Genomic DNA, 11197 nt, shown 5'->3' on the forward strand with positions numbered 1-11197 from the left:
ACTTTATATTCATTTTCTTTATTTTCTCTCTCTTCTTTTTCATCATCTCTCTCTTATTTTTCATCACCTCTCTCTTCCTTTTTATCTTCTCTCTCTCTTTCCATCATCTCTCTTACTTTTCATCACATCTCTCTTCCTTTTTCATCACCTCTCTCTTCACTATTCATCAATTATCATACACTTCAAAGATCAAGTATGAACTAATTTTTCAAGTGTCATTTTTTATCACAAGTGTGCATGTAGTGCTTAACTTATCAAGAAAGTATCATCTCAAGTACCCATTGTGAACATCTAGCGCTTAATTTATCAAGAAAGTATCATCTCAAGCACTTCAAAATCATCCCATTGTGGATGCTCTTAGTGAATGTGTTTATCAAGTGGACTGACTACATTATTGCGAATTGTGGTTGTCTCGATGAACTTATGATATACATCCTATTTTTAGTTATGGTCGACAACGTAGTAATCTAGCCTTAGTGTGAAGTGGCTTCTTTATTATTAATTTTTCATGGGAAAGATTCTATGATGCTGTGCACGCAATCATCTACTCTATTCACGGCTTTTATAGACTATTCACAGGATCATTGCGTTTATGTCAATTTTCCCTTTATAAATATTAAAAAATATATTCTAAAAGGTATCATAGTCTCACCCTTATCATTCGTAACATTTTCTTATGACAAAAATATACATTTTATCCCTCAATTATACCCTTGATTTCATTCTTTACTCTTAAAATTGTCCTTCAACTATTTAACGGTACCTCGTTCGTTCCTCAAATGATTTCAACATAAAAAAAAAAATCATACGTGACATCCCAATTGACATAATTTTTACACCTGTCATCTCACTTGACTTAAATTTTACACCTGTCATCTCACAAAAATCTCCAAAATATCTAAGTCTTCAAAATCCCCAAACTATTTTGTTGTATAGTTTAAGCATTAAAAGTGTCTGACAATAATAGTTTAGGGATAATATCGTTCACGTTTGTCAAATTTTGCCAATTAGGATTACTCCGATATGCCAAATAGATGTCATGTTGAATTTTTCCAATTACTCTCTCACTTGAAGGACGAAATATATATCTTTCAATAGGTGAAGGACGAAGTTAAGAAGAAAAAAAATTTAAGGATGAAAGTGAAACTAGAGGTATAGTTGAGGGACTAAATATTATATTTTACCCCTTTTTGTTATCTTGCTTTGGTCCATGCCTCGTAGACCCATTAAAGGTTTTACGGTTCACCATCTATTAGGTTCGTTTAACAAGGAGAAGGCGGGAGTGTTCCCCCACGACAAGAAGGGAGTGACGTCGCTCCACATCTTTGAGTCCAGAAAAGAAGGGGTGGAAGGAAGGTCAAGGGATGACAGCTCTTGGGTTCACTAGTCCAAGTCCCAAAGCATGGAGAAGTCTCAGAGAAGCGCAGGGAAGGCAAGCAGCGAGGCCTTGTGGAATGCTCAAAAGAAAGTGGAACAAACTTTGAAGAGAATGACTGTAACACCTTTTGTGAAATCCATCAAGCGCAAGGATTTTGCACCCCCAACGTTTGAAGCCTAAAATGGAAAGTTCGCTTCCTTGGCTTATATTGCCACTTATACTACTCCCAGAAAATTCGATCTCATTTTGGAAGGAGCTGACGTGATCCTTTGTGTCAAGATTCATTGTTAACAGCAGCGAGCAAGTGGATTGTCAGGATGTAGCCTCGTGGGATGGGGCGTAAAGAGGTGATATGAAGACAGAGAGGGCCAATCAAGAGAATGAAAATTCAAATAAATCAAGAACTGCTTATGAAGCAATTAAACTTGTGTTCAAAGAGCTGATCTACCGAATTCTTCCACAGATAAAGGAGAAGCCGTAGTTGAAACGACCATTGAAGATGTCAGGAGATCCATCCACATGAGATCAACGCAAATTTTGCACCTATCACCAAGAGAATGGTAATAAGACTGAAGACTAAAGACTGAAAGAATTTCAAGTGACACTTGAAGGAATTGGTTCGTCAAGGTACCTCCAAGAATTCATAGAAGAGAAGACGACGGAAGAGAAAAATAGCGATGCTGGACAAAATGCTCATCAATATTTTAATCAATAAATTTGGTTGAGTTTGCGATAGGGACACCTTTTCTCTCATCAATATTTTAATCAATAAATTTGGTTTAGTTTGCTACAGGGACACCACATCTTCCAGTTTCATTGTAGCGAACATTTTATTTGGCGTTGGGTTTAGCGTTATTGATGTAGGCTTCATTTTTAGAAAAGGACAAAATTAAAACTCCAAATTTGGAGTCTAGTTTGAGTTTGGCGTCATTGCCGTGGATGCCCTAACCTCTTACAATTTCAGAGCAATTGCAATGGTGTTGTTTTGAGGGGGTATAAATATGGTTTTGTGGGGGCATTGATATAAATGTGTATACAACAATGTAATTTTGTTGTCCTAATTTTGTTGAAAACAACATTAGGGATGAGACTATGGATGACCTTCATGTTAGCTTCAACGTATGGGACCTATTTATATCACATTCACAACTACATAAAAATCAATACTGAGTCCTACATCTATTATACCAAAAATCAAACCAGTAAATTTATACCATTGTACCAATACAATTTGTTGGCCCAACTGCATCTACAATCACATCAATAAAACATAAATCTCTATATATCACTTATGTCCTAACAAAAAAAACACTATTGTAATTGCTCTCACAATGAGCATTCTCAGCGTGATTCGAAGGCTAAAGCTAAAGATACCATCAAATGAAAACAAACACAAAGAAGAAGAACTAAAGCATGAACAAAAGATGTACATTTTTTGTATTCCATTTTTTCTTAAATATATCCTATTAATCTTTTAAAAATACATTAAAATGAGGTATACTTAACAAAAAAAAAAAAGAGATGTAAATAATATTTAACAAAAAGGAGATGATGACAAGAGCTTCGAGGAGCTGGGGTTAGACATTCGTTTGATTCGAGCTCTGACTAAGAAGGGCATAGAAAAGCCCACTCCTATCCAACAAGTAGCTATTCCTCTGATACTCGTGAGTCCTCTCTTTAGCCTCCCCTCAAATAATCACCAGTCATAGTTGAAACTCCAAATTTCTTTGAATGCCCTCTTTTTTCATTGATGGAATTTGTAAAACCTGAATACAAAGTTACTGTCTTTATCTGTTGAGGCCATCACAGGAGGGCAAAGATGTGGTTGCGCGAGCCAAGACCGGCTCCGGGAAGACTTTTGCTTACCTTCTTCTTCTGCTTCAGAAGCCCTCCACTGATGCTACCTGCAAAAACAAGCTTGCTCCGGCGGTTTTCATTCTGGTCCCGACTCGCGAACTGTCCCAGCAGGTTCCCACTATGTGTCTCAATTGTATAATCTTTCGTCAGTTAACTCAGTTTCTAACTGTGTCTGTCCGCGAATATAGGTTTACTCAGAGGTGGTATCACTAGTCGAGCTAGGTCGAGTTCAGCTGAAAGTTCTACGGTTGACGAGCAGCAGGCCTGCTTCTGATTTGGTTGGTTTCTGGCCTATCTCTTAGTTGTGTAAGTAGGAGATTTTGCTAATGACGAGGTCCACGTATACCGCCATTCATGCTATTATGTTGGTGCAACGAACTGCAATGGCGGGGCCACCTGATATTCTGGTATCTACTTCCGGTTGCGTAACTAAATGCTTGTCTCTTGGTGTGGTTGTGCCAGATTCCATTAGCCGTTCGCTTGAAGTTCTGGTGCTCGATGAGGTGAGAATTGGCTTTGTACCCATTTGGTGGAAAAACTCAATTGTTCCGGGTATTTGAAACCCGTGTTGCTAGTTCTCTTCGTGAGGTCGTTGACTTGTTACATTTGTTTTCAGGCAGATCTTCTGTTGTCATATGGGTATGAAGATGATTTAAAAGCTCTTACAGTTTTTGTCCCAAGGCGTTGTCAATGCCTTCTCATGTCTGCTACCTCAAGGTATGTTATTGGAGCAAATTTCTGAACGATAGCTCTCTGATATTGGAAAACTGGCTTATAAATTTTAAAGCAACTCTTTTTTCTCTTGTATAGATAGTTGTAGAACTTATTATACTAATCAATGAATCTTAAAACATCTGACTCTGGCAGTGCTGATGTTGAGAAACTGAAGAAGCTGGTATTACATAATCTCTTTAGCTGGTATTACATAATCTCTTTATTTTGACTTTGCCAGAAGTAGGAGAGGTTAAAGATGATGTTATCCCCAAAAATGTTCAGCAATACTGGGTAAGAATGTTATGCCCTTCATATAAAGTTTTGAATGTTTTGTTTTCTAGTGGATAACTGTGTTTGACTAAAATATTGTTTTATGCTAGTTATTCTAGATGGAGAGTTTCCCTAAATTACACTGATAGCACATTTGTAAATTACTGAATGTTAAACCCTGCAATTAACCACATCCATTGTCTTGCATACTGATAGGATTGTCCCACATTGGAAGATGTGGGAGCTAAGGTGTTGTTTATAGGGGGAGGTATGGGCCTCCCTTAGTACCCAAGGTATTCTAGCATGGGATGGGAGGCCTTGGGTACAGACGGCTCATATGGGTGGGTGTCGGTTGGGCCTTGGGTGCTGAGCGTGTATAGGCAAGACTTTATCACATACAAATAATATGATGAGAAATCATACTGATAGGATTGTCCCACATATGGGCATGACTCTATCACATACAGATAATATGATGAGAAATCATACTGATAGGATTGTCCCACATCTTACTGATAGGTTAGTACCCAAGGTTTTCTAGCATGGGCTGAGAGGCATTGGGTACAACCGGCCCATATGGGTGGGTGTCGGTTGGGCCTTGGGTACTGAGCGTGTATGGGCATGACTCTATCTCATACATATAATATGATGAGACATCATGAAGTAATATCATCAACATTTATATACAGCCCAACCTACTGCACCATTAGTCCGAGGAGACCCCTTTTGATGTTGTATTGATAATTGGCTTCCTAGTGTCAAATTGCTCCTTTGCGTAGTCATGACTTCTTTGAGGCCATTTGCTGGGACTCCTGTAATTTCTGTTGCCCCCATTTGGGTGTCTTAACGAATGTTTTTTCCACCCAATAACAAGTATTTTATGTGCATACATTGCATATGTTTGAGATAGTAGTCCCTTGTCATCATCAGAGTTTACATTTATCTTTCAATAAATATATGGAAAAACTGTAATCAGCTTATTTGATAAGATAAGTGGAAAGTTTATACTAAGTAACCAGACTACCAGAGTTTTTAAGTGCATCTTTAGCATCACATAACTTTATGAAAATTGATTGGTATCCAATCCTCTGTTTCTACATCTTTGTAATTCTTGAATAATGTTTGAGCATACTTACTCTAATAAAATTTCCTTTTTCAATTAGGTTATAGATTTCATGTAGTGCTCGGGATAAGTTACTTTATGCCCTTGCCCTCTTGAAGTTGGAGTTGGTTCATAAAAAGGTTCTCGCATTCACCAATACCATTGACTTGGGTTTCAGGCTGAAACTATTTCTTGAGAAGGAAGCCTGACTGACATAAGCTTTTGGTAAATGTTCATATTTTGCATGTCTAGAGAATACTTGCCTTTCCTCCCCCATGTTGTTTTTCCTCGTTCAAGATGTCAGACAGTGGCTTTTTTTCTCTAACTTATTTTGCCACATTTTGCCTTTTAAGTTTCCTATCAATACTTGCGTATCTTCTATCATAACTTTGCAATCAAATTGTTTTGTTACTCGTTATTTCTAATCAGTGATACCATCCTTTGAATTTTTTTCAGTTTGGAATCAAATCTGCTGTTTTAAATGCTCGTTATTTCCACTCAGTGATATCATCCTTTAATCTTTGCAGTTCGGAATCAAATCTGCTGTTTTAAATGCTGAGTTGCCTCAGAATTCTCGTCTCCATATCCTTGAGGGGTGTGATAAATTTACACTGTCCAAGCTAGTTGGTTACTGTTTTTTTTTTTTTTAATATTTACGAAGAAAATTTCTGATCTTAGTTCCTGATTGCATTTTGTTGCTCCCTCTCATCAGGAATTTAATGCCGGGATTTTTTGATTATTTGATTGCAATCAATGACAGTGAAACAAAAGAGAAGGAACCCACTAATCGGGAAAGTAATGTAGAGTCAAGAAAGTCTAAGAGGCCTATAAAGCCAAAGTTGGATGCTGAATTTGGGGTGGTGAGGGGAATTGACTTCAAAAATGTTTACACGGTAAGCTAGTGATGTAAACATGTTATAATTTGATATGCTCATTCCAATTTGTTGTTTTTTTTTTTTTTTCTCTGGTCTTTCTTATTTCCATTGTTGATGGCCGATGGGAATTGTGTGACCTTTTCTGGTGATTCAGATCTCTGGCATGGCTTATAGATTGATTGTTTCTCCCTACTTTTGTTGAAAGGAATCATTTTCAAGTTGAATCCTGGTGAATACTAGGAGTTCTTTTTCTTTTTGAGGAGGTTTGGGTGTATTTTTGGGTCGTTAATTATGACTACAGCCTAGATTTTTAAGTATGGAGAATCTTCTTTGGATATTCAGATATTAGGATAAGCATTGGTGTCTTTCAAAATTACATCTTTGATTGCATGAAAGAGGAAGATGTCTGTGACTTGGGTTTGCTTATCCATTAGAATTAGATAGGATTGGAGAGTGTCTTTATGATATGATTCTGAGCAATGGTGTTATAAATTATTAATTGCAGTAGGGTCGAGTGATCACAGTGCTCCCAGAATGCCTAATTCAACAAGGCCAACTTCTAGATTGCATTACAAAATATCTAGCTCCATCTAATTCTGGATATATCATGGTTGTTTCAACTATGCAGCTAAGTGTTAAAATGGATGCAGAACTACATTATGAATAATAATAGACAGACCTTTTTATCGTTATCTTCTTGCTCCTAATGCTTTTTGTTATTGATATTTGTGAGGGAAATATTATCTTTCATTTTAGCTAGTATCCATGTTTTACTCTCTGTTTAAAATGATATTTGAGAAAGCTGCAATGTTATATATGTGAACAGGTAATAAACTTTGAAATGCCCCCAAGTGTATTGGGATATGTACATAAAATTGGATGTACTGGAAGAGCCTACAGTTCTGGTGCTTCTATTTCTCTTGTAAGTTTGCTAGACAATGGAGATTACTATTGCATTGAAGCCAAAATCCATGCAGAATGGCCTCTTGCATGTGCATCATAATCAGCTCTATCTGCATTTGACGACTGTGGGTTGTGGTTGTCTTTTTCCCTTTATTTCTTAACGTATGTTCCCCTTTGGAATGGTGTCTCAGACTCTTGGTTGTCACTGTAGTTTTCCTTCCATGTAGACAGTATGCAAGCTTTGTTAGTGCTCGTCGGATTCCATCTAAACAAGACTTCTGAATTTTTATCCGAGTTTATGAATGGTGTTCTTAATAAAAAAAATTCATCTGAAAATTTGCATTATTTGTTATCATATAGTATAAGGTGGATGATGGTCACATTAGAATTTATATTAGGCATGGGATATTCAGAGTAATTTTTCTTTCTACTTTCTTTTTCTGCTGACAGGTTTCCACAGATGAGATGGAAATTTTTGAGGAGATAAAATCCTTTATCGGGGATGATATGATGCGTTCAGGTTGGAGAACAGAGAAGGAAGTGAATAAAAGAAGAGAGTTAGGAAGAAATTAGAAGGAGATATTTTGCAGGATAGTTGTCTCCTCTCTCATTCATCCTTGTTTACCTTTTATCCATACAAACTACTGATGCATACGTGAATGAAACGTGCTTACATGGGCTAATTACAAGGAACATGCATGCTATAATTAAACAACTACTAATGATGCAAATGCTAAGGAAACAACTGCTAGCCACGATCCATAACTACCCATGACCAAATCCATAACTACCCATGATCCCCTCACGTGCGGAAACAATAATGCATGGCATGCATCTTGCATGTATCATGATCAAAATGAGGAATCAGACATTATTACTCTGTCCTCAATGCTTACTACAAATGCAGTGGAGTCTTTAAGAAATAGGGCTGAGGTGACTATTCTTCATCATCAACCCCATACATTGTATCAGTAATTTTTAATGAAATAGTTGAAGTATTTTCACGATTTTTTCTCTCTCTCATAACCTTTGTTTTTTATTTGTACATCACAACCTTAGTTAATATGTCCATTTTGGGGTTATCTTGATTTGGATTGGAATAAGAGAATCTGAATTCTACGGGCAACTTAATCATTTGCCAAATGGCTTTTAGAGAAGACCCAAATCATTGGTAGGGTTGTGTTGCCGGATATGGCAAAGAGTGTGACAAAAATTTCTGTTAGAGAATCACGGGCTCAGGACTTGAGGAATGAGATTCTCAACTCTGAAAAGTGCGTATTTACTTCCTGGCTGTTGTTTTCTTATGTGTTATTTTTGCACCAATTTTCTCGCTGTGAATTGTTTATGGTAAATTTTGTCAAACTGCCGTAAATTTATTGCTGGAGCTTCTTATGATAAGCATCTGAGGTTGAATGTGTTGGCTGTTGGCGAACGTGTCCCTGGTTGGTTGCGTGTTTGGTGTCTCCTGATTTGTCTTCATTAGCTGTGAACGTAAACTCTGCTATGTTTTGGGTTTTCATATCTTCTGAGAATCTGGATTTGTTTGTTCAGGCTGCAGGCTCGTTTTGAAGTTAATCCAATGGATTTAGGTAAACATCTGGCTGGTCATTTTGTTCCAGATCCTCCAGTTATCATGTGAAACGTTAAAATTCAAAATCCCAGTTTCTATTTGAGCAGATCTATTGAAACATGACAAGGTTTTGAGCAAGAAGCCGCTTGCTCCCCATTTATGAGATGTTCCTGACTACCTATTGGATGGAAAAACTCATGAAGCCATCAGGGGGTTAAGCTTGCAAGTGCTGCAATGGGAAAGAACACCGTCACTCTTCGCCAAGGATTCAAGAGAAAATTCAGAAAAACTGGAGAGGATCCTCTAAAGACTTTCTCCGCGGAGGTACTTTACTTTTACAAGATTAATCTTTTCGAACATCTATAACAAGTTGACCAAATTCAACATTTGTGAGGTTGCTAAGATGTTTATATCCTATTTGTTCCCAGGTTTCAGGAAGAGGAAACAGACATAGGTCGAATAAAGAAGGGAAAAACAATGATACCTTTAGACAGAAAGAAGGAAAAAAAAACCTTTGTTTGAATGACAAATTTTGTTAAAATCTGGGTTGGTTGCTCGACCATTACAGTTTTATATTAATTTATTTGTCCCCAAGTTTTAAATCCAATAGCCTCGGGAAGAATTCATTGATTTTGTTCAAGTGCATATCTGTGATTCTCTGGAGAAGGCTGCCTGCGCCGAGTTCCAACTTCCAACCAGTACTTGATCAATTTGAAAGTAGGGAAAATGTTAATCTTCCATAGAATCTTTTTCCATAAGTGTACATAATAGCCACATGTGAATGTCACCTAGGAATGTGGTAATAAAATATTTATATTTAGAGCCACATAACTTTATATGTTCCCGCCTCTCTGCTCTGTATTTTGTCCTTATCCTATTAATTAAGTTGTTTCTCTCTCATACTTTGTCAGACACAATTAAATACATTGAATTGTAGATTGAAGTTATTTCTTTCTCTATTGTCTTCCTCATTATAGCTTTTTACCTTCTTTTTTTTTTCTCTCTCTTTCTTGCTTATACTTTTTTCTCTCATGGAGAAAAAAGTTATGACAACGCCTAAATCAACGTGTAAATATGACCACGATAGTGTAATTAGAATTTTCAAAGTGTAATTCCGAATTGAAATCATGTAATTATTCACTATTGTTTTGTAATCATTCAGACGATTTATGAGATATAATTAAGACAGTATAATGTGTAGTTAAAAGTTATCCAGTGTAATTGAACTTGTAAACAAAGTAATTATATATATATATTGCCAAGTGCATTAAAAGAGAAAACACATTTGATTCATATTGATATTTGTATGTTTTGAACTCAGTCTTTTTGATGATTTCATAGATTTTATATAATTTTGAGAAAACAATTTTTAATTATGACTTTAGAGTAATATATTGTGAACTATGTAAATATGATCACAATAATGTAAATAAAAATATCAATGCATAATTACGCATTGGAATAATGTCATTATTCACTTGTTTTATAATTAAAAGTTATCAGTGTAATTACTCATTGAAATAATGTAATTAAAAGTTATTCAGTGTAATTGGACTTACAAACAATGTAATTACACATATATTGCCAAGTGTATCAAAAGAGAAAACAAATTGGATTCACATTGAAATTTGTATGTATTCTCAGCGTTGAGGCACAAACAACATAAGCACCAAAGACAAAAAAAACCCACAACATCAAAGACCCCAAACAAACAAATCCACAATATGGAAGATCCAAAACAAACAAATGCACAACCAACCAAGAAAGAACAACAACGACCCACCAACAAAAACAAACCAAGCTGTGAAGATATGACTGTCTCACTTTACACAGATCCTAATTACATTGTTTTGGTTGATAATTACATAATATATGACCTTGATTACATTGTTTTAGGTGATAATTACACAATATCTGACCTGCAATCTACAAACCGATTTTCAAATTTTCAAAATCAAATCAGGGCAAAACAAAATATGTAACTAATTAATAAAATTAGAAAACCCCAAACCACCAAAGTCACAACGTGGAAGACCCCAAACAAATAAACCCACAATATGAAATACCCCAAAATCGAATAAATCTCAAACCTCACATCAAATACCATTTTTACTTACAAAATCGTTACATAAAACACAGATCCATGGATTTCATATCATCTATGGTCGGAAACCGGTCGAATCACCGTCGAAAATGGAATATTGGTTGATCGTCGCCGCCGAAAATAGGTATCAACTTCTCTCATTTTCTCTGGGCTTCTCGAATCTTCGACTTGTCTGAAAGAGTCTCTCTTTGTTTTCTCTAAGAGGAAGAGAGAGTGAGGGAGAAAGTGAGAATATGCTCCAACTCTGTGTCGTGATACACTGTTGAAACTGGAGTGCTAAACCATCATCTGTGGAGGAAGAGAGAGTGAGGGAGAAAGTGAGAGAAAGTGCTGGAAAGTGAGAGCAACAGAGAGTGAGGGAGAGAGTGAGGTAAAGTGAGAGAGAGAAAGGGAAGTGTAGGAAAGTGGAGAGGGTTGCACACCT

The 11197-nt window shown here is 36.4% G+C and overlaps 1 protein-coding gene across 1 annotated transcript; it reads left to right on the plus strand.

Moving 5' to 3' along the window:
- Positions 1-2919: 2919 nt before the first annotated feature.
- Positions 2920-9170, plus strand: LOC119999097 (DEAD-box ATP-dependent RNA helicase 16-like; the record flags this gene model as incomplete). Its single annotated transcript, XM_038846620.1, is given in 15 exon segments — positions 2920-3042; positions 3188-3346; positions 3424-3513; positions 3610-3738; positions 3852-3952; positions 4103-4127; positions 4130-4240; positions 5849-5916; positions 6034-6214; positions 7023-7118; positions 7550-7601; positions 7947-8370; positions 8651-8688; positions 8777-8993; positions 9098-9170. Coding segments are annotated over 12 exon segments (1263 nt in total), but the record flags the coding sequence as incomplete, so codon positions are not given.
- Positions 9171-11197: the final 2027 nt, after the last annotated feature.

Source organism: Tripterygium wilfordii, chromosome 5, assembly GCF_013401445.1.
Source record: "Tripterygium wilfordii isolate XIE 37 chromosome 5, ASM1340144v1, whole genome shotgun sequence".
Taxonomy (NCBI): Eukaryota; Viridiplantae; Streptophyta; class Magnoliopsida; order Celastrales; family Celastraceae; genus Tripterygium; species Tripterygium wilfordii.